This window comes from Chlamydotis macqueenii, chromosome 17, assembly GCF_036417535.1.
Source record: "Chlamydotis macqueenii isolate bChlMac1 chromosome 17, bChlMac1.mat, whole genome shotgun sequence".
In the NCBI taxonomy this organism is placed as follows: domain Eukaryota; kingdom Metazoa; phylum Chordata; class Aves; order Otidiformes; family Otididae; genus Chlamydotis; species Chlamydotis macqueenii.
The window spans coordinates 2,640,476-2,658,399 of record NC_141572.1 but is presented as its reverse complement, the minus strand read 5'-3'; the positions used below and the strand labels follow the sequence as shown (position 1 = coordinate 2,658,399).

The 17,924-nt window shown below is 49.5% G+C and overlaps 1 protein-coding gene across 2 annotated transcripts in view; it reads left to right on the top strand.

The window, feature by feature from the left end:
- TTC28 (tetratricopeptide repeat domain 28) overlaps positions 1-17,924 on the top strand; it is a 166,027-nt gene that overhangs the window by 108,809 nt on the left and 39,294 nt on the right. For both annotated transcript variants that reach the window (XM_086761125.1, XM_086761127.1), the window contains one exon: positions 12,963-13,470. In XM_086761125.1, the coding sequence (XP_086617251.1) occupies positions 12,963-13,470 (508 nt within the window). The remainder of the gene's footprint in view (positions 1-12,962; positions 13,471-17,924) is intronic.

Here is a 17,924-nt window from a genome sequence, read left to right as displayed (position 1 = left end):
TTAGATAAGGAAAAAGGCTGGAATACAGTCTGGGTCAGAAGTGCCACAACTGCTCTTCAGGAGCGACTCTCTCTTCATTCTTCCTAAAAAATGACCTGTGGGGCCCTGCGATGTGCTCTGAACCGTGCCTGAAGTGCTCCGAGCTGCCCTGCTCTGGGATGGTTGTGCAAAGGCCGAGGTGCTGCTGATGCCATAAACTGGTCCCCCTTGTCACTGCAAGCTGAACAGCTCCAAGCAGTCGTGTCGGGGTGGTATCAGCTCTGGCTCATGCTTGAGCAAGGTGTGTGTGCCCCCAGCTGAACTCCTTTCTGAAGGAATGGCACTAGAGCTCGTCTGAAATGTGGAGTGCCTCCCTGTCTGCCTGCCCGCATCTCCTGGCCCAGAGCGATTTCCGTGTTTGGACTGTGCTGGCAGCCACAGGACTCCTGCCAGGGATGAAATTACAGCTGTTTGCACTTCAGTTGTGAGGGTCCCTGTGCCTGCAGTTGTGCTGCAGATTTGACTGGAAATGTGAATCTGTGCAGCCCTTCCTCTGGAGAAGCCATCACAGGGCATGTCAGTGTGGAGCGAGCTCATCACAACACACGTGCTGCTGATCAGCTGTGGGCCAGTTCCCCTCCTGGTTACCTTGTCAGGCATCCAGAGCTGTCCCACAGCTCTGTAGACTTCCCCCAGGCTGGCACTGCTGCAGCCTGTCGCCGAGATGAAGCTGGAGTGGAGCTCGTGCTCAGTCGCAGGCGCCGCTTTTCCTCGCTGCAGTGCCCGTGCCTGGCCTCGCAGCTGGGTTGCAAGCAGCTCACACGTTCTGGCACGTGGCCGCGCTGTGCCGCGTCCTTACAGAGTCTGGTGCTGCTCTGCCGTCACCTGACCGTGTCACTGCAGTTCTTCCCGCACCGAGCCAAGTTGCTTCGCAGAGAGTTGCTTTTCCAGCTGGGAACAGCTTCCTCAGTCCCGTTGCAGCTGCTTGGCCCCTGGGAGAGAGGAGCCTGTGCACTGCATTTTTGGAGCGTGCAGGGGTCTGTCTTCTCCCTTCAGGGCAGGCACAGCCGGCTTCCTGGTGTTTGCCAGGCCCCAGGAGACATCTGTGGCTGCACAGGGTACATGTGTTGGGCAGGATCTGTCCAGACTGTAATGAGGTTTTGTGAAAAGTATTTTTCTAACTGAATTCCAGTAACAGTCCAGGGTTTTGGTACAGGCATGGAAGCTATCTAGAATCATAGAATCATAGAATCACATGGTTGGATGGGACCTATAAGATCATCTAGTCCAACCGTCTTCCCACTACCATTGCTGCCACAGCTACTAAACCATATCCTGTAGCTTCTCATCAAGCCGCCTCTTGAACACTGCCAGGGACGGAGACTCCACCACCTCCCTGGGCAGGCCGTTCCAGTGCCTTACCACTCTTTGAGAGAAAAAGTTTTTCCTCAAGTCCAATCTAAACCTCCTCTGGTACAACTTGTGGCCATTTCCTCGGGTCCTGCTTGTTGCCTGGAAGAAGAGGCCAAACCCCTGTTCATCACAACCTGCCTTCAGGAAGCTATAGCGTGCGGCAAACACAAGTGCCCTCGTCTCTGTACTGCCATGTATGTTCAGGAAGCGAAGAATATTTTTGTGGCACAGAATATTTTCTCAATTCCTTATGATCAATCCAGTGCATTTTTAACATAAATGTTATGTGACAAACAGCTCTTAAGTGTGGCTTGCAGCCGATTCAGCCTCCACTAACGAGTTACGCGGCACTTCTGTCTCTATAGCTATGTGGTGTAATGAGCTGTTGACATGCTACATCCTGTGTTTGTGTGGAGAAGGCCAGGGGAACAATTGGAAAAGAGCATGATCTACTATAAAGGGGCTTTGGGAACAAAAAAGCAGCCATAAACACTGTGCCTTTGCTTCCAGAGAGAGTGGGGAACCTCTCTGTCCCTTACCTGTACAGCCTGGAGACATCTCGGGTAGAAGGTGGTGGGAGGCTGTTTGTTGTTACTGGTGTGCTCCCTGCAGTCACACCGGAGCTGCCTGGCTTCTGTGGCGTGGCAGTACACCGTGCCGTACCTTCTCTGGGCTTGGCGTGGTTCGGGTTCTGGAAGGCTTCATGAGATGCCAGGTCACTGAAGACTGGCTGGAGTCCTGTAGCCCGTCTTTCGTGCAGGTCTGGTGAGATGGGCTGTTACTACCCCGTTCCACTGCCCGGTTGCAGCCCGAGGTTAATGAGAATGGAACATTGCACATGTGTGTGGTATTTCTTACAATTGTTGATCGTTTTTAAGAGAATTTGAGAAATGTATGCTATTAGGTAAGGGCTCTTCTGGTTAGCTAACATGTGCTTGCAAAATCACGTTTATATTAGGTTCTGATTTCTGTAGCACATCTTTGGGAAACTAGAAAGCACACGCAGACCTTCCATACTGCATAGTGAAACAGGCTCTTTCCGTCTGCCTGTTTTTCCTGAGCAGTCTGTTCACTGCTGCCGAGAAACCCCTTCTGCTCACCTATCGTTAGCTACCTGGGTGAACAGCAGTGGGCTGGGTGCTTTGCGTGGGTTATCATTCATGGCAGTGATGCCTTTCCACTGCATTCACTGGCTTTCAGGTGTTTTAAAATACAATTTCTCTTAGGGCCAGCTTTCTCTTTCTCACTGAAAATCCTGAAGTCATCACCTGGTCACTAGCTTCCTCATTTGTGCTTCATTACCATCAGTCTCAGATGGAGTGCTAAGAATCAGACTCTCTCATTAACTCAGCTTGAGGGAGCCCGCAGCGGTTTCTCTGCCCGGGGCATTTGTGGGGGACTCAGCCCTGTGAAGAGGGCTGTCCCTGAGGCTGCTGGATTTTTCAGAAGGGAAAAATCTGAAAATCTTATGACCACAGTGATCTTGTTATGTTTGCAAACAGTCTGGAAAATGAGGACAGGATATAAATACCTCACAAATGAGAACTGGAAAGAGTCTTCAGGCTAAAGCAATTTGTCATGCATGAGAACATCGACTAACATGTCAGGAGCAGGCTATGGAGGCAGAAGTAGGAAAGTAGCACTTGCTGCAGTAAGCAACAGAGCTTTGCAGAAAACAAGCTGAGAAGGTGTTTGTTTCTCTGCTTTTCTGTTTTCTGTCCCTTTTCTTGTTCTGTCGTGAAGCCACTGCTTCAGAATAATTTATTATATAGTTATCTGCCAGAAGTGGATTATCTGCTGCCTGTAGCAACGTGAACAGCAAAGACTGAGGAGAATATACCTTATTCCTTCCAGCTTTATCGCGTCTGACTGGAGATCCAGAGGTGAGGAACAAGCCAGGGAGGCTTTGCTAATTGATAGCTCATGTTAGTGGTTACTGCAGCCACTGATAACAGAAGTGCGGGAATGACAAGCTTAGGGTGTGACTGCTGCTGCTGTATTGAACAGCACATAGCTTTCACTTCTTGGGCTTTTTCAGGAGAAGGGACTGGAAACCATGCCAGAGCTTTTGTTAAGAAATTAGTGTCTCTTTGTTACTGATACCGCAAGAACATCAAAAGACTGCATCCTGTTGCATAAGCATTGCGCGTATGTATTGCAGGGATGTGCAGTTTGCAGGAATGTCCTCCTATTGTTGTGTCAAAAAAACCCAGTATCTTATCGAGAAGATCAAGCAGCAAGAAGATAAGTGGGTGACTGTGGTGCGTCTGTATTCATAAACATTTTAGTGCATGGGATTACCTCTCCACTCTTGTTTCTCCATTATGCCTTCTGTTTTCCTCTGGGGTTCCTCTTGGAGATCTTTTGAGTCCTGGAGGTACTTTCAAGAAATTGAAGCAAGCTGGTTTTTGATTCAGCATCTGCATGAGAAACAGCTTTCCAAATCCAGTGACACTTCACTTTACACAGGATTTACAAACAACAGAATGGTTGATCAGGCTTCTAACCACTTAAGCAAAAGGCTGCTCCCAGTCTCTGCTCCCCAAAGAGGTGAGAAACCAGCGTCAGTTCCTAGGAACTCAGTGGAAAATTACCCAGAGAAACCAGAAACTGGTAAAAAAATCAGGCCCTTGCAGTTCATGAACTGGATACTTGCAGAAAGAAAGGGTCACTTTTCTTTTGAAGGTTGTTGTCAGTCTGAGCCCTTGCACAGAGCACGGCCCCAGAGAGCCTTGTCACTGATCTCAAGCTGGTTTTAATAGATGTTTTCATTATTACTAGGGAGGAAGCTGCCAAGAAGTGCTCGCTGCCCAGCATGCAGCTTCACCCCTCAGTCTCCCAGTTCTGTGCTGTCAGAAATGGGTACGGTCCAGATGCACCATTGGCTGGATTGGCAGAAGTTTCCTGACTGGGAGCTGAAGCAGTGGAGGTCCCAGCAGGATTTCCAGGGATCAGCCGGGAGGCTGAGCTGGAGCGGGAGGGCAGCTCCACAGGGCATCCCAGCGCACGGGACTGATCTTTGCTATGCTGGGACTCGCTGTGAGTTGAGTGCTTCTTGTTTTGTAAGACATGTGCCCTTTACACCAAAATCAGTGTTGTCACCTTCAGGACTGTGTAGGACCAAAGAGTTTGCTTGCTATACCAGGAGACTGGCACTAATACTCTCTCAGGTTTTTGAGGAGGCATTTCCAGATCCTGGTCCATGTCTTCTGGAATCATTGATGATTTTGTACTAGACTTGAGGGTGATCTTACAGAACTGAAACCTCCATCGTGGCCGCTTGCTAGGAGGACCTGGCTGAGCAGATCGGGGTAGCACAGGTATGCTGAGTTCCTCTGCAGAGGGCTGCTGAAGAAAAGATGTCAAGCAGCCAGTACAGAACTAAGTGAGAGTGGAGCAGATGGGTTTCCCAGATTTCCTAACAGGACAGAAGCTTTCTTTTTACCCCTACTGCCCTTGAAGTCTCAGGTTCTGCAGATGATGTGATTTCAACTTAATGAGAACTTGAGAGATTTGACTTAGTCTGCAGAATGTCTTCCTGGACACTTTTTGCAGCATTGTTCAGTTCACTAAATTTCAGTCTTGTCTGGCCCAGATGTTTGGCTCTGGGCATAGGAAGTTACAGACATAGACTTTCCAGTTAATATTGTTCCCATGTATACTTACACTTCAAACGGCTGGTCTCTGAAGGACCTCTGATTTTGACCCCTGGGACTCAAAAATCTGACCCGGGATGTAGATATGCCTTGAAACCCTCATTAAAAAGTGCGGTGCTATCCTTTGCCTCATTGATTTTAGCCTCTCATTGCAGACAGTAGCCTTGCTTTATTAGGGATCTGGGGCAGACTCCCTCGTACCCTGGGGGAAGGCTTGCCTTCCTGGCGGAAGACCGAGTACCAGCTGCTAGGGGAACGCTTGCCGTATGCGTTCGTATTGAGGGTTCTGGGTCTTCTAGGGCACTGGTATTGCATTCCACCCGCCTGGCTGAGAGGGGCAGTTCAGTGATGGGAGCAACCACAGTGCTTGAGCATCAAGTAGCTGGATTTGTGTAAGAACATAAATTCTTAGCCTTTCTCTTTCTCTCTTTAGCAAGTCTTTTTAGAGAAAGTCAGCGTGACTGGATTCATACAGGTTTTTCTGGTTCAAATGTGATAGGACAAAGCAGAAGGAAGGGAAATCTGACCGGTGCAGGAAGTTTGGGAATGCACTGAAAGGCCATATGCTTTGTTTTGTTTGGACTGTGACTCAAAAGGGAAATGTAATACTTCCTGAGGATCTCCTTTAAATGTCCCCACTTGACCTCCACAGCACACGGATTTTAGCTGAAAGAAATGCAGTCTTCTGGTTTCACTTACCTCTCACAGTATCGGCAAAACCTAGCACTCTACTGAGGCCTGTACCCAATTGCAGTAAAAGAAATGAAGCAGAAAACTTGTACAAGAGCTGCAACTCGGGGAGCAGCGCTCCTTGGCTTTTCAGAAGGCCCACCTCAGCCAAGGCTTTCCCATATTCAGTTTCCAGGGAAGTGGTATCCAGCTTTACAAGCAGCGTACTGCTAGGATTGGCACAGGTCGGCATGCCACGGTAGGAGTTAGAGATTCCTTTGTGCAAAGAGCTTCTCTGGGTTCTGTGCGATCCAAGTTTGCGACGTGCTGGCCTACTCTTCCAGGACTGACTTTGACCAGGGCTAGAGTCGCTCTTCAACGTCACCATCTCAGAGAAGCTTGTGGTTTTAAATGAGGGCTGCTTTTCTTATGTCATGACTAAAAATGTCAAGTCAGCCATCCTCCCAAAAGTGATTTCACACAGGAGCCTTTTAGACTATGTCCAGAAAGCTACCAGATTTTGGCTACTTGAGAGAAAGATATGCGAGCCCTTGGTGATGCTTAAGTGTTTGTAGTGTTTTGTAGTGTTCCTGAGCTGGTGTGTGTTGTGTGACTGCCTTTTCTTTGTGGAATGAGAATCCAGCGCTGCAGAGCTCACCCTAGGGAGGCAGCACGCTGTGCTGGGCGTCCAGTGCAGCGACGTGGTGTTGCGCCAGCTCACACACTGAACGCCAACAGCCTCTTCAGTATGAGTGACAAGCGATTTTACTCTTAAGAAATGGGTATTGGTGTGGACTAGTTGCTGCTTCTGCTTTCCAGCAAAACACTGCTAACTTGGTCAAAAATATTTGCAGTTCTGTTAAAGGAGTAACTCAGGTTTGGTTTACAAGTTTTCTAGGCAGAACTGGACACCCAGCTCCTGCACAATAATGGAGGAGATTCAGTAAGTGGATTTTCAGCTGGAGCGGTGTTATTTTGATCTCCACATGAGCAACTGAAAGTCAGTGTTCCCTTTGGAGCCTTTGGTTTCAGGAAGATAACTAATTATGAGTGATCTGACAGTCGAGCCATGGTGCTCTTCAGGTTTGCCTGGATTCACGTAATTTGCAGGATTCTTTTGCTATGAAACAGGAAGAATGATCAGTCCTCTACAACATTGTCATTTCCCTGAGCAAGTAAGGAAAGAGAGGGCTGGAAGCGGATTGTAAGCACAACCCATGGCAGCCTCTGTCACAAGCAGCAAGTCCTTGATGCCTGCAGAGCTGTGGCTTTAATCCATTAATTAAGCAGGGACTGCAACTATCTCTTCCTGCTGTATATTTTGAGGTTTTCTATTGTGTCATTAATTTCTGGTTATTCCCTTTCAGTTAGCAGTAGTTCCAAAGTTCCTTCCAGACATTCAGATACTAGTGCTTCTATTCCATGGCTTTGGCTTCTTTGGGGTTTACCTTTTGGTAGTTTCTATGTAAAAGACCAAGATTGCCTACAAATAAGTTGGATTTGACAGGGATGTTGATTCCAGTCTATTTTTTTTTCCCCAGGAAACAATCCCGTAAAAGCAAATCTGTTCCTCCTTTCCTCGTACAGGTAATGTACAGGAGGAGAACATTCCCTGCTGCTTCCTTTCTTATTTTCAAAAGCGTGCCACACAAAGGAAGGAGCTGGGTGTGGCACCAGCACATCAGCGTCGCCTCTGAGGGAGGAGAGAAGGGCTGCTTTGGGTGTTGTTGGGGCATCTGCTGTACTTGGGTGTGAAACTGGCATTAGTGCATAAATCAGTAGATCTCCAAGCCTAGTTGTGGCCTACAGGTGGATTCTGAGGAAATGATTAAGGGGCTTAATAAAAGTGGAGATAAAGTGCAATATACAGCCAGTGGATGGTTGTGATAGGCCCTGAAAGTACTCATCCCCTGTTGTGCTGCTGTCCTGGCTGCGTGTGCACCAGTCCATACCTGTAAAACAAACAGAGCTTGTGTACAGGAAGGGCTCAAGTGCTCACCGGTGCTGCGTTCCTGTACGCTAACCTCTGTGCCGCCTACACAGCAAAGCTGCACTGGTGTAAGGTAACGAGAGATTTTACTCTTTATGGTGAAGCCAGCAGAACTCATCCCGTTAGTGCTTTCCGATCTGAGTATTTCTTTGTGTGTGTGTGTGTGTTCAGAAACAATCTGGTGAAGCTGCCTTCCCCTCTCCACCCAACAAAATACACTCAATGAGCCAGGAAGCCTTTGCTTGCATTCAGGAGCAAGAGCATGTGTCCAAGAAGATGTGCTGGTTCGTGAAAAGAGCGTACTGCTGGCTGTCCTGTGTACAGATGTTACGAATGTGCATGACTGATCTTTTGGATACAGCTCCACTGCACCGTGGAGGATCGGGCACTGCTGTCACCCCGTGCCCAGAGGGAGAGTGGAGGTGGAGGGAAACAGCGTGCCGCAGTGAGGCGTTTGGATTTCACAGCTGCGTAGTCCGTGCTGGTTATTACCCTACCTTGTCTGTAAAAGCTCGATCTCTGGTCAGTGCTGGCTGGTGTCTGTGTTGGGGATGAAGGCTGTCCTGTAGTGAGATGCCAGGCAGCGCGTTTCCACCTTGCCCGTTTTAGCGTTGCTATACAGTGTCCTATTTAAGGAGGCTGTGCAATCCGTTCAAGAATTGTTTAAATGTAACATAACTGGGAAATTACTATTCTCTGGCAAGGATGAAATAGTTAAGAAACACATCTCTTCAAGTCACCAAGTCCCTATTAGTTGTTGTTCTGTGATGCACATCTGCTTAACATCAGGCTCTACCTTGTTCAGCTGAAAAACCTAAGCTGGCGGCTGTTCCCCAGAAAGAGAGTGATTAGAAACCTTTCTCAGAACTCCCTTCTGTGCCTCAGCTCAGTGGCAGAAGAATCTGCTTTCTATTAAAGTGATAAATTGCATAATTGGAAGTGTAAGCAACCCCCACTGTAAAATTTGTCTTTGTCAGATGTATAAAGCATTGATTTTTCTTTGTTTGCTGATGCAAAACCCCACTGGTGTGAAGCTGTAGTCTCCACCAGCCTGCTACCAAGCAGAGGTTCACGCTGTCACCCCTGGGGTCTGTGTCACACGTGTCCGCCTGTACTCTCACTGCAAGGTTTTGGCTTTTACGGCAGTGCAGGTGGGAGCACCCCTACCCAGCTGGCCCTGCGTGAGCCGCGGAGAGTTCCCGGTGGGTGCTGTTATGTGGGGGATTTTACTAAGCATACAGTGATGAATTTATCTTCTGGAATGCTATTACTAACCGCCTGAAGTGAGCCATTGGTGTCCCTCAGCAGATATAATCACCAAATGGTTCCTGAACACTGCTTTGATGTCAAGCTCTGCAGTCGTTCCACTGAGTGCCCCCAGGAGAGCGCAGCGAGCTGGCAGATACCTTGCTGGAGAAGAGATGCTGCGGGCAGCTGGCCCGGGGAGCCGAAGTGCTACAGGCTCTGCCCGTGCAGAACTCCGGGGTGACTGAGAAGGGCTCTCTCGGAGCACTCGGATCAGTTAACAGCAGAAGCTGCTGCAGAACAAAACACGTGGGAAGGGTTGGTGTGGGAGCTGTGTCGGAGGGTGGAGGTGGCCTTTGTCTGGCTGTCTGAGCAACAGCCCAGCCGCTGGAAACAGCCCCGTCTTTCTGACCAAGCTGGGCTATTTCTTGTCAGCCCTTTACGCTTCATTTTCCATTTCTCTTTTTGTCCCCTCCTACTAATTTTTCTTTTCTGCTTCTCTTCTCCTCTCACATCCTGGTTTGGACGATCCAGCCCTGGGCACTCAGACATGTAAGCCAAGTCTTTTTGCGTGCCCTGAGAATCATTGCCAGGCTTGGAAGTGCTGTTGGGCAAAGGGATTAGGAGTTGTTATCACCTGAGAATAAACATTTCCAGCCACACAAATTTCACTTCCTCCGACCTGCTCAGGAGACCTCCTAAAGATTTCTTCCCGTGTGCAGTATGAGCAGTCTCTGCGTCTGGCAAGTTTCTCTTGTGCACAGAAGGTCTGAGATCTGCTGCTTTCCATGTATGCCTCTTTCCCCTGGCCATAGCCCACTGACATTGTCTGAATCTCTGTCTGGATGGCTCTTTGCCATAGCTCATCTTATTCAGCAGTCTGCACGCATAAATGTCCACTTTTTTTTCTTTTTTTTTTTTTTTTAGCTGCCCCAAGAGACACCAGTTTTCACTGACTCCTTGTTTTCCAGAAAGACATTTCCATTCTGTTCCCGGTTATAGCAGAAGTGCTGGTGCTGGTGGCCCGTCGTTGGGAATTCATGGAGGCTGCTGAGTCAGTTCTGCTGGTTGCGTTGTGCTGGGTTTTAAAGTTGCCCAGAGCTACGAACTGGTTTGTTCCCTGCAGCAGGAGCGTGTTGCTCGCAGCAAGACGAAGGCGGCTCCGATGTACCTTGGAGCCTGTAACGGGCCCCACGCAGTATTTTGGTTTGGGCTTTTCAAAGATGTCTGCATGTATCTATTTTTTCCCTTTTTTTTCCTAGTGAGATTGCAAATGACTCAATAATACCTATAGATTACTCTTCATGATGATTTGTGTAAAAAGGGATTAAAATTCAGAGCAAAAGTTTTCATGCTGGTTTTGCAGCAGCCTCAGAACAAGCCCCCTCAGGCCCTCTTTCAGATCAGAGCCTTTCTTCACGGGTGTCAGCCAAAAAGTTACTTCATTGCACTGCTCGAGAGCCCGTCCATGGCCAGGCAGCCCTGACGCGTCTGACCGAGGTGGAGCGGGGCCTCCTTGCAGCTCTGCCTGCGCTGCACGCGCCGTGGCGGCTGGCCCTGCCTGCGCAGCCCAGCAGCTCCGCGGAGGGGCCGGCGCCTGCCCTCCGCCGGCCAGGGCAGCTGCGCCCGGCCGGTCCAGGTCCCCTCCCAGGGCACTGCTGTCCTGCTGGCGCCTGCCCGGTGGTGGCTGGGTGCCAAGGTGGAGTTCTCCAATGCGAGGAGGAGTTGTGGGAGGTGGGAGTGAAGCGAAGGCAGCGGTGCTCTGCAGAGGTGAGTTTTGGAGCGAATATGGCGTTGGTCTGTGATCATCTGAGCCAAGTGCCAGGGCCCAAGGAAAAACCCGTCCTTTCCGCCTCGCCGTCCTGCAGGAAGCATGTTTGTCCAGCCTGTTTCCAGCTGGAGACCCCGTGTCTCTGGTGCTAGCAGCATGAGCTAGTGTAGACCTCCTCATCCCTTTCATGGGCACCTGTGCTTCTGCAGAGGCTGTAAATCCCTCATTTCTGGAGGGTTCAGCTGGTTTTCACTCCACCTGTGGTGGTTGCTGTTGGAGCAATCCTCCCAAGCCCAAGAAACCATTTGACCACGTGCAAGCACGTTCGGTAGCTTTGTCGGCAGCCGGTCACTGTGTCACTGAGGAGCTGCTGCTAGCTGCTCCCTTCTCTGGTCTGCGGCAGCTACAGCAGCAGAAGCGACATGTCTAGTTCACTGGAGCGCGTATTGGCAGCGTGAGATCTGGCGCTGCTCTCACCATCTGCGGCACTGAGCCCGAGGCTTTCCCGTGCCGCTGGCGTGTGAGCGACCGCGCGGCCTCGCAGGGGTGCTGCTCTGCCTCTGTCCCTTGCGTTGCATGGAGTTCACATGCAACACTGAGTGAAAACAATTAAGACATTTTGCATTCCAGCCGTTCTTCCATTGTAATTAAACTACCTGAAAGTGCCTCAGGGAGAACAGGCACAGCTTGGCTATTTACAGAGCTGGCCAGCGGAGAGCTTCCTTACAGCTTCTCAATCTTGTGACCTATAAATCGTGTTTAATAGCTAATCTGTCAGCTCAGGTTCTTGTATCAGAAAATATGGTTTCCCTATTAATTTGGATCAGCACAGTGTGTTTACAGTTCCTGATGTGGAAACATCACTTTATTAATACTGCTGATCACAAAAAAAATACTATCACCTGTGCTCTCTGCCTCTTGCTCTGGCCCATGGATCTTGACTTAGCATTTCTCTTCCAGTCATGATGCAATTTTAATAAAAATAGTCTTTAGGGAAGTTTCTCCTGCCATGATTTTTTAAAGTCAGGAGAGGCTCCTATCCTCAGGGACACAGTTTTAATAGCAGAATTTTAGTGGACGTGGTGGTGTTAGGTTGATGGTTGGACTTGATGGTCTTGGAGGTCTTTTCCAACCTTAAAGATTCTGTGATTCTATGAAAACATGGTTCCAGTTGAGAGGTGCTGAGCCAGCTCTCCTCCTGTAGAAGAGATTTGTGGAGGTTTGGAAAAGATGGCTGTTGTGGAATTAGGTCACAGCAGCACCTGGGTAGCAAAGGAAATGCAGATGCGGGGACCGTGGAGGACTCGGGGTCAGGGCTTTGGAACGAACATGCCCTCTGTCCAGCTGTGTACGCTCGCGCTGTGCCAGGTGGAACGCAGGCCTGCGTCCTGGTAGATGCAGTGGGCAAAGAATCTGATTCTCAGGTGATTTGTCTTGTGAAATACAGCTGTTTCTTGGTGGTAAGAACTGGGATTTTCAAACAGCTGTGTTTATTTAAGGTGTCTCCAGGGGACAGAAGCTCCGGCTGCCGAAATGCTGTTGTCTTTGCCGCGGTCCCAAGGTCAATTTGGGCTCAGTAGCAAACGATGTTGTGCTGGAAGAATCCTGATGCTGCGCAGTATCTGCTGCGAGTGTGGTGTGACTGGCCATGCAGAAGGACGTGAAGATGGTGGTGACTGCACACTGGCCGACTGGTATTGCAAGAGACGCAGCAGAGGCGTCTCTCTTCTCCCAGTTGAGTGCTGGCTGCAGGTGTGCGAGTTTTCCAGCAGCAGGTGTTCAGTGGCAGTTTGGCCTGGACAGAAGAGGCTGCAGATCCTCACGTGGCTCAGCCCGCAGCATGGTCACGCGTTCTGCTGCTGGTCTCTGATGGCACTGGGGTGTCAGCCTGCCAGGTCTCAGGAGTCTGTGGCTTTGGTGTGAGCTTACTGGGCGGAACAGGGCAAGCATTCGTTTGCTATGTGCTCTGCAGGTAAATATCATTATTTGTCTGCTTTCCTAAGAGCTGTCATACACAGGATTATTTGCTGTGTTAGCAGGACTCGGTGCAGGCACCATTCCTGCTGCCTCTGCCTGAGCTGCCCTGAGGGGTGTAGAAGAACTGCAGAAAGCAGGTTTCCTAGCTGGTAGTCACATTCTTTCTCCAGAATGACCTTTTGTGGCTTTGATTTCTAGGACTGGGGCCATCTGACTTGTTTCCATGAATACTGTACTCACTTTTTCTCTCTTGTCCCTACAGGCAGCATCCTCGGCACTGAGCAGCCTGGGCCACGTGTACACAGCCATCGGGGACTACCCAAACGCACTGGCTAGCCACAAGCAGTGTGTCCTTCTTGCAAAGCAGTCCAAAGATGAGCTCTCTGAGGCGCGGGAGCTGGGCAACATGGGAGCAGTGTACATTGCGATGGGGGATTTTGAAAACGCGGTGCAGTGCCATGAACAACATCTTAAGATCGCCAAGGAGCTGGGGAACAAGCGGGAGGAAGCTCGAGCCTACAGCAACCTAGGCAGTGCTTACCACTACCGGAGAAACTTCGACAAAGCCATGTCCTACCACAACTATGTGTTGGAGCTGGCCCAGGAGCTAGCTGAGAAGGCCATTGAGATGCGAGCTTATGCTGGCTTGGGCCATGCAGCTAGATGTATGCAGGACCTGGAGAGGGCTAAGCAGTACCATGAAGAGCAGCTGCACATCGCTGAGAGCCTGCAGGACCGAGCTGCTGAAGGCAGAGCCTCCTCCAATCTAGGTAAGGCCCTGACGTGAAGCAGAATTTGTCAGGGAGTGCCATGGCTGTCAGCTGCTGCCAGGGTGCAGGAGGTTTGCTGTGTGCTGTCTTCTTAGTTACCCCAGTTCCACCAGGCTCTCTTCCTAAATTAAACAGGCACTTGGCAGATCGTATGCCGATGGGATGTATCCCATGTTCAATTATTGACCTGCTCAGAAAGAGACCAGAAACACAAGCTCATGGCAGAAGGGAAATAAAAAGTTGAAGTGCATTTGAAGAGCTGTTCAGGTGTCAGAAATAAACCTAAGTCTTGCACTTAGACAAGAAGCAATGTCGTTTATTACCTGGCTGTCTCTATGGGAGCTTGTCAGCCGGGTATGTCAATATATTGCTGCCTTATAAATTGGGAGACACATGGGTCAAATCCGAACCAAGTTTGTTTTTCAGAATGTACACATTAAAATAATAGAGTGGGAGTCTCCTGTTCTTCTGAGGAGACACTGGCATCCTGCTGGCAGGCTGGAAAAGACTGAGTTACATCAAAGCAAAGTCCATTCCCGCTGCTTCTTCAGAGCAGCAGATATGGAAGCGACCAAAGATGCCGCCGTGGGATGCAGCGTTTGCGGTGCTGGTGTTCCAGCTGCTGTTACGGATGTGTTCTCAGCTGGCTGGGAGTGGCAGAACAGGGCTGTTGCTGATACAACAAAATTTTGCTGGCAGCCCTTGAACCTCCGCTCTTGCAGGCTGCCCCACGCTGTAAATTAGCTTCTGTTTCTGCTTGGCAGTTGGCACTTCATTTGTAGATGCTAATTGTACTCTGATGTTATCAACAGCAGGTAATTGAAAAGGGCTTGATGAATTACTTAATTTATCTCAATAGCTGAGTCTTCAGGAGCTGAGTGAAGAAGATAAGGTGAACTGGAGAAAACAAAACAGTCCTAGCTTTCTAATTAGTGCTTTGAATCTCCTTCTTTACACAAATTAAGGTGAATGTGTGAGGCAAAATAGATTTTTGAGGCAGAAGTGCCTGTGGCAGGCTTAGCGGTAGAGAGCAGTGAGCGTTGGTAGCATTTCTGTTAGCGTGACAGAGCACTCACCAGGCAAGAGGGCGGGCGGGGTGAAGCCTGGCATCTAGCTTCCGCTGACATTTCTGTACGGCCTTTGGCAGGGAACAACAGCAGCTGACATTTCTGTACGGCCTTTTGCAGGGAACAACAGCAGATGCATCCAGCAAAGCACAAACTTCATCCCCCGTCTCTGCTGCTGGGGTGCAGCTAGTCTTGGGGAGATGCAGAGATGCAGTTTGGGATCCACTGGTCTGTGACAGGGACGGAGGGGCCCACGTGGAGGAACCAGACCTTGGATTGTCCCGGCCGGGAGCAGGGGGAGGTGTAAACTCTGAGTCCTTGGTGGAGGAAGCAGAGGTCTTGTCCCTGGCTGTGCTTGGGGAACGCACTGGCTTCCTAGCTCGTGGTCAGGACGGAGGGAAAGTTCCTCTTGCTGTGAAGCTTGACTTAATGTGTTTTGTTTCCAGTGGAAGCTGACCAGAGGCTGTTCTGCTGGCGTAGTTACTGGGAGATGGCACAGCTGTCTTCAGCCCTGAGCACCTATAAAATGAAGGTGGACATGCTCTGAGCAGCACTGGCAAACCTCCAGAGATCAGAACCGCTTTCATTTGCCTCTGCTCTGAAGCACTTGCTGCTTTCTGGAAAATTGTCCCAATTCTTTCTGAGCAAATCCAGGAAACTGAGGAAATGCAGTCTGGGGAGATGGAAGCTGTCACTTGGTTTTGGTTTTGTTCCCTGCGTCAGAGTGGTGATGAGCCATCTTGGGTTTTCCGTGTCATCTCCTCCTGGTTTTCTGAGCCCTTTGCCATTGGGCAGACCACAGCTCTTTGCCAGAAGAAAGAGCTTAATTAAAGTTCTGTAGCATTTCTTCTGACTGCTGTGTGTTCAGTGAGGTCTGTCTCTGTGCTACTTGGCATCATTAAGAAACCCAAGAAGCTGATACAGAAGTGTGGAGACGAGGTGGGCTTAGCAGTCCGCTGCGAGTACTGATGTTCGCTGTAGATGCTTTACCTCATCTCAGAATGAAACAGCTGCTGCTGCAAAAGGAAGCATCTTGCTCTTCCTCCTCAACCTTTGCAGTATGCACGTGCACTTTGAGCCAGCAAAACGGTGAGAGAACTTTAACTCAGTCAAGTTGGAGCAAGAAAATTCATCTTAATGTCATTATTAGTCTTACAGCAGCTTTGGATTCAATGATGCTTTCAGCATGTAATTCCAGAAATTTTTACCCAAAAAAAAGCAGTTTTGGTGCAGCCAAGAATGTTTCTCTTGTGTTGAATTGAGGCCCAATATAACTTTCAGTTGGTATGCTGACTCAGCCACTCTACACTTTGTGTTAGAATAGTTTTCCTAGCTTCTGAGTGCAGCATCTCACGTTTCAGATGTTATTTGGCTGTATTTTTATGTCTTCTCTGTCAGAGTTAAGTTATACTGGAGAAGGAGAACATGCAGTTCTTGCAGAGAAAGTCTATTACTGTTGTTTAAAATGCATCCAGTACCAATTAAAAAGTCAAGTCTTAATTGTCTCTTTCATCTAATCCACATGCAAAACAAAACCTCATCAAAATAACCATGCTGACAGGCAAAAAAAATGTTTCTGAATGTGTGTTTCCAAGCCAGAACGTTAGAGCTGGCCTCTTTGCTGAAGCAACAGGAATTTTGTGTTTGCATTTCACTGGTTTAGACGGAGAGCTCTCCGAAGTGTGCTATCTAACGCTGAGCGAGCAGACACAGAATCAACACAGCCCAGCTGCTGTCGTGCTCTGCGGGGAGATGTATCGCGCTCTGTGACTCGGTGCGCAGAAGGTGATGGACTGGGGGCGAGTCATGAGTTACCAGGCCCTTTGCGACACGGAGATGTGGAGTTTGCCCGGAAGCCTCAGACTGTCAGCCTTTGCAGAGCAGATGGTGCTTCAGAATGCCAGGGCTCCATGCAGAGAGACAGACTGCAGTGCTGAGGGTTCCATTGCGATGGAGAGAGGAGGCTTCAGATTATTAATAAAATGTTGAAGTCTCTCCCTTGGTGCTTAGCATCTCTTTGCAGTTACAAGATAACTTCTGTGCCTGTCTTCGTGTGCTTGGCTTGTCCAAAGGGGCCAGATGTTTTCTTTTGAGGTGTTTTTGCAGTTTGGGTCAAAAAATGGTGGTTATGTTTGGCCATCTCTTCCTCTGGTGCTGAAGGAGTAGCTGACTCACCCGAGGCCCCTTGCCCTCCTCTCTCCCTGCTGACGAGCGTGCTCGTCCCGCCGGCTGCGTTGGGCAGAGCATGCGTTGGACTGTGCCGTTGGGCTCTCCTGTGGGCACTGAGGAGGGGGCTGGGACGCGGCTCTCCCACCGTGTGGGTGAGCTCCAGAGCCACTTCTGCTCTGTTTCAGCTTTGATCGTGTTCGTTTTTCATTTTGGAAGAGCAGGCTCAGTCAAGGGCGATGTTGGCTCGGTCCAAGCTGGAGGCCATCCCAGCGCGGAGGTTTGTTCTGCACTCACCAAAGCTGGTGGGAGGCTGGGGTCCCTCTGACGCCTGCTGCAGCCGCTGTTCCCAGGTTAGTCTGGGGCTTTCCCTCTCACCTTACCAGCTTACTGCCTGAATAGGAAAAATCGGTGATTTGCGTAGGCAGAATGTGACTTTTATGATGTCTTACACAGGTTTCTCCCCAGTTCTAACTATTTGTGATTAAGGAAAGAAAGCGTGTAAATTAATGATTCGTGCCGTGTTTGGTGCTTTACACCGCACAAGGCAGTAGAGGCTCTCTCTGACCATCTCCCCTTGTGTCTGCTGGGTTCTTGCCGTCGGTCCGTTCTGCTGCATCCTTTGTGTGCTAATCCAGTTCTAGCTGCCCGACCGGGGGACTGCCTTTTACTTTGAAGTCCATGATTGCAGCTGTAGGAACGAGTCAGAATGCTGATGTTTTGAAGCGACAGTGTGTTTCTGGATCCTTCTTCCTTAAGTGGCCACAACAGATGGATGACAGCTCGAGCAAACTAATGTGATAGCAGGCTTCATGGGTGAGGAGTGGACAGCTTTGTTCTCCGTTATGCTACTTGGTTTTGTCCCGGGTGTCTCCTGGTAAACATTTGCTCACTGTTCTTCTCCTTTCTTGGCAGTAAAGAGGCTGACTAAAACATTTAGAACTGTGAAGGCTTCATCTCCTGTCCATCTACAAACCTCACTTTTGTCTGTTGAGGAATGCGCAAAGAGAGAATGTATTTGGTAGGTGATGATTTTGGGGTCAGAGTCAGAACCTTTCCTTCCCGGGCTGTCCTTTGTAGTTACCCCTGGCAAACGATGGAAGCATACCAGGAGGTGCTGTGTGGGGTCTCTTACCAGGTTCCTCTTTTCCCAAGAGCCATGTTAGGTTTTTTGGAATTTACTTGAGCAGGGTATGTGACAGAGAACAGCCTTTTTGGTGT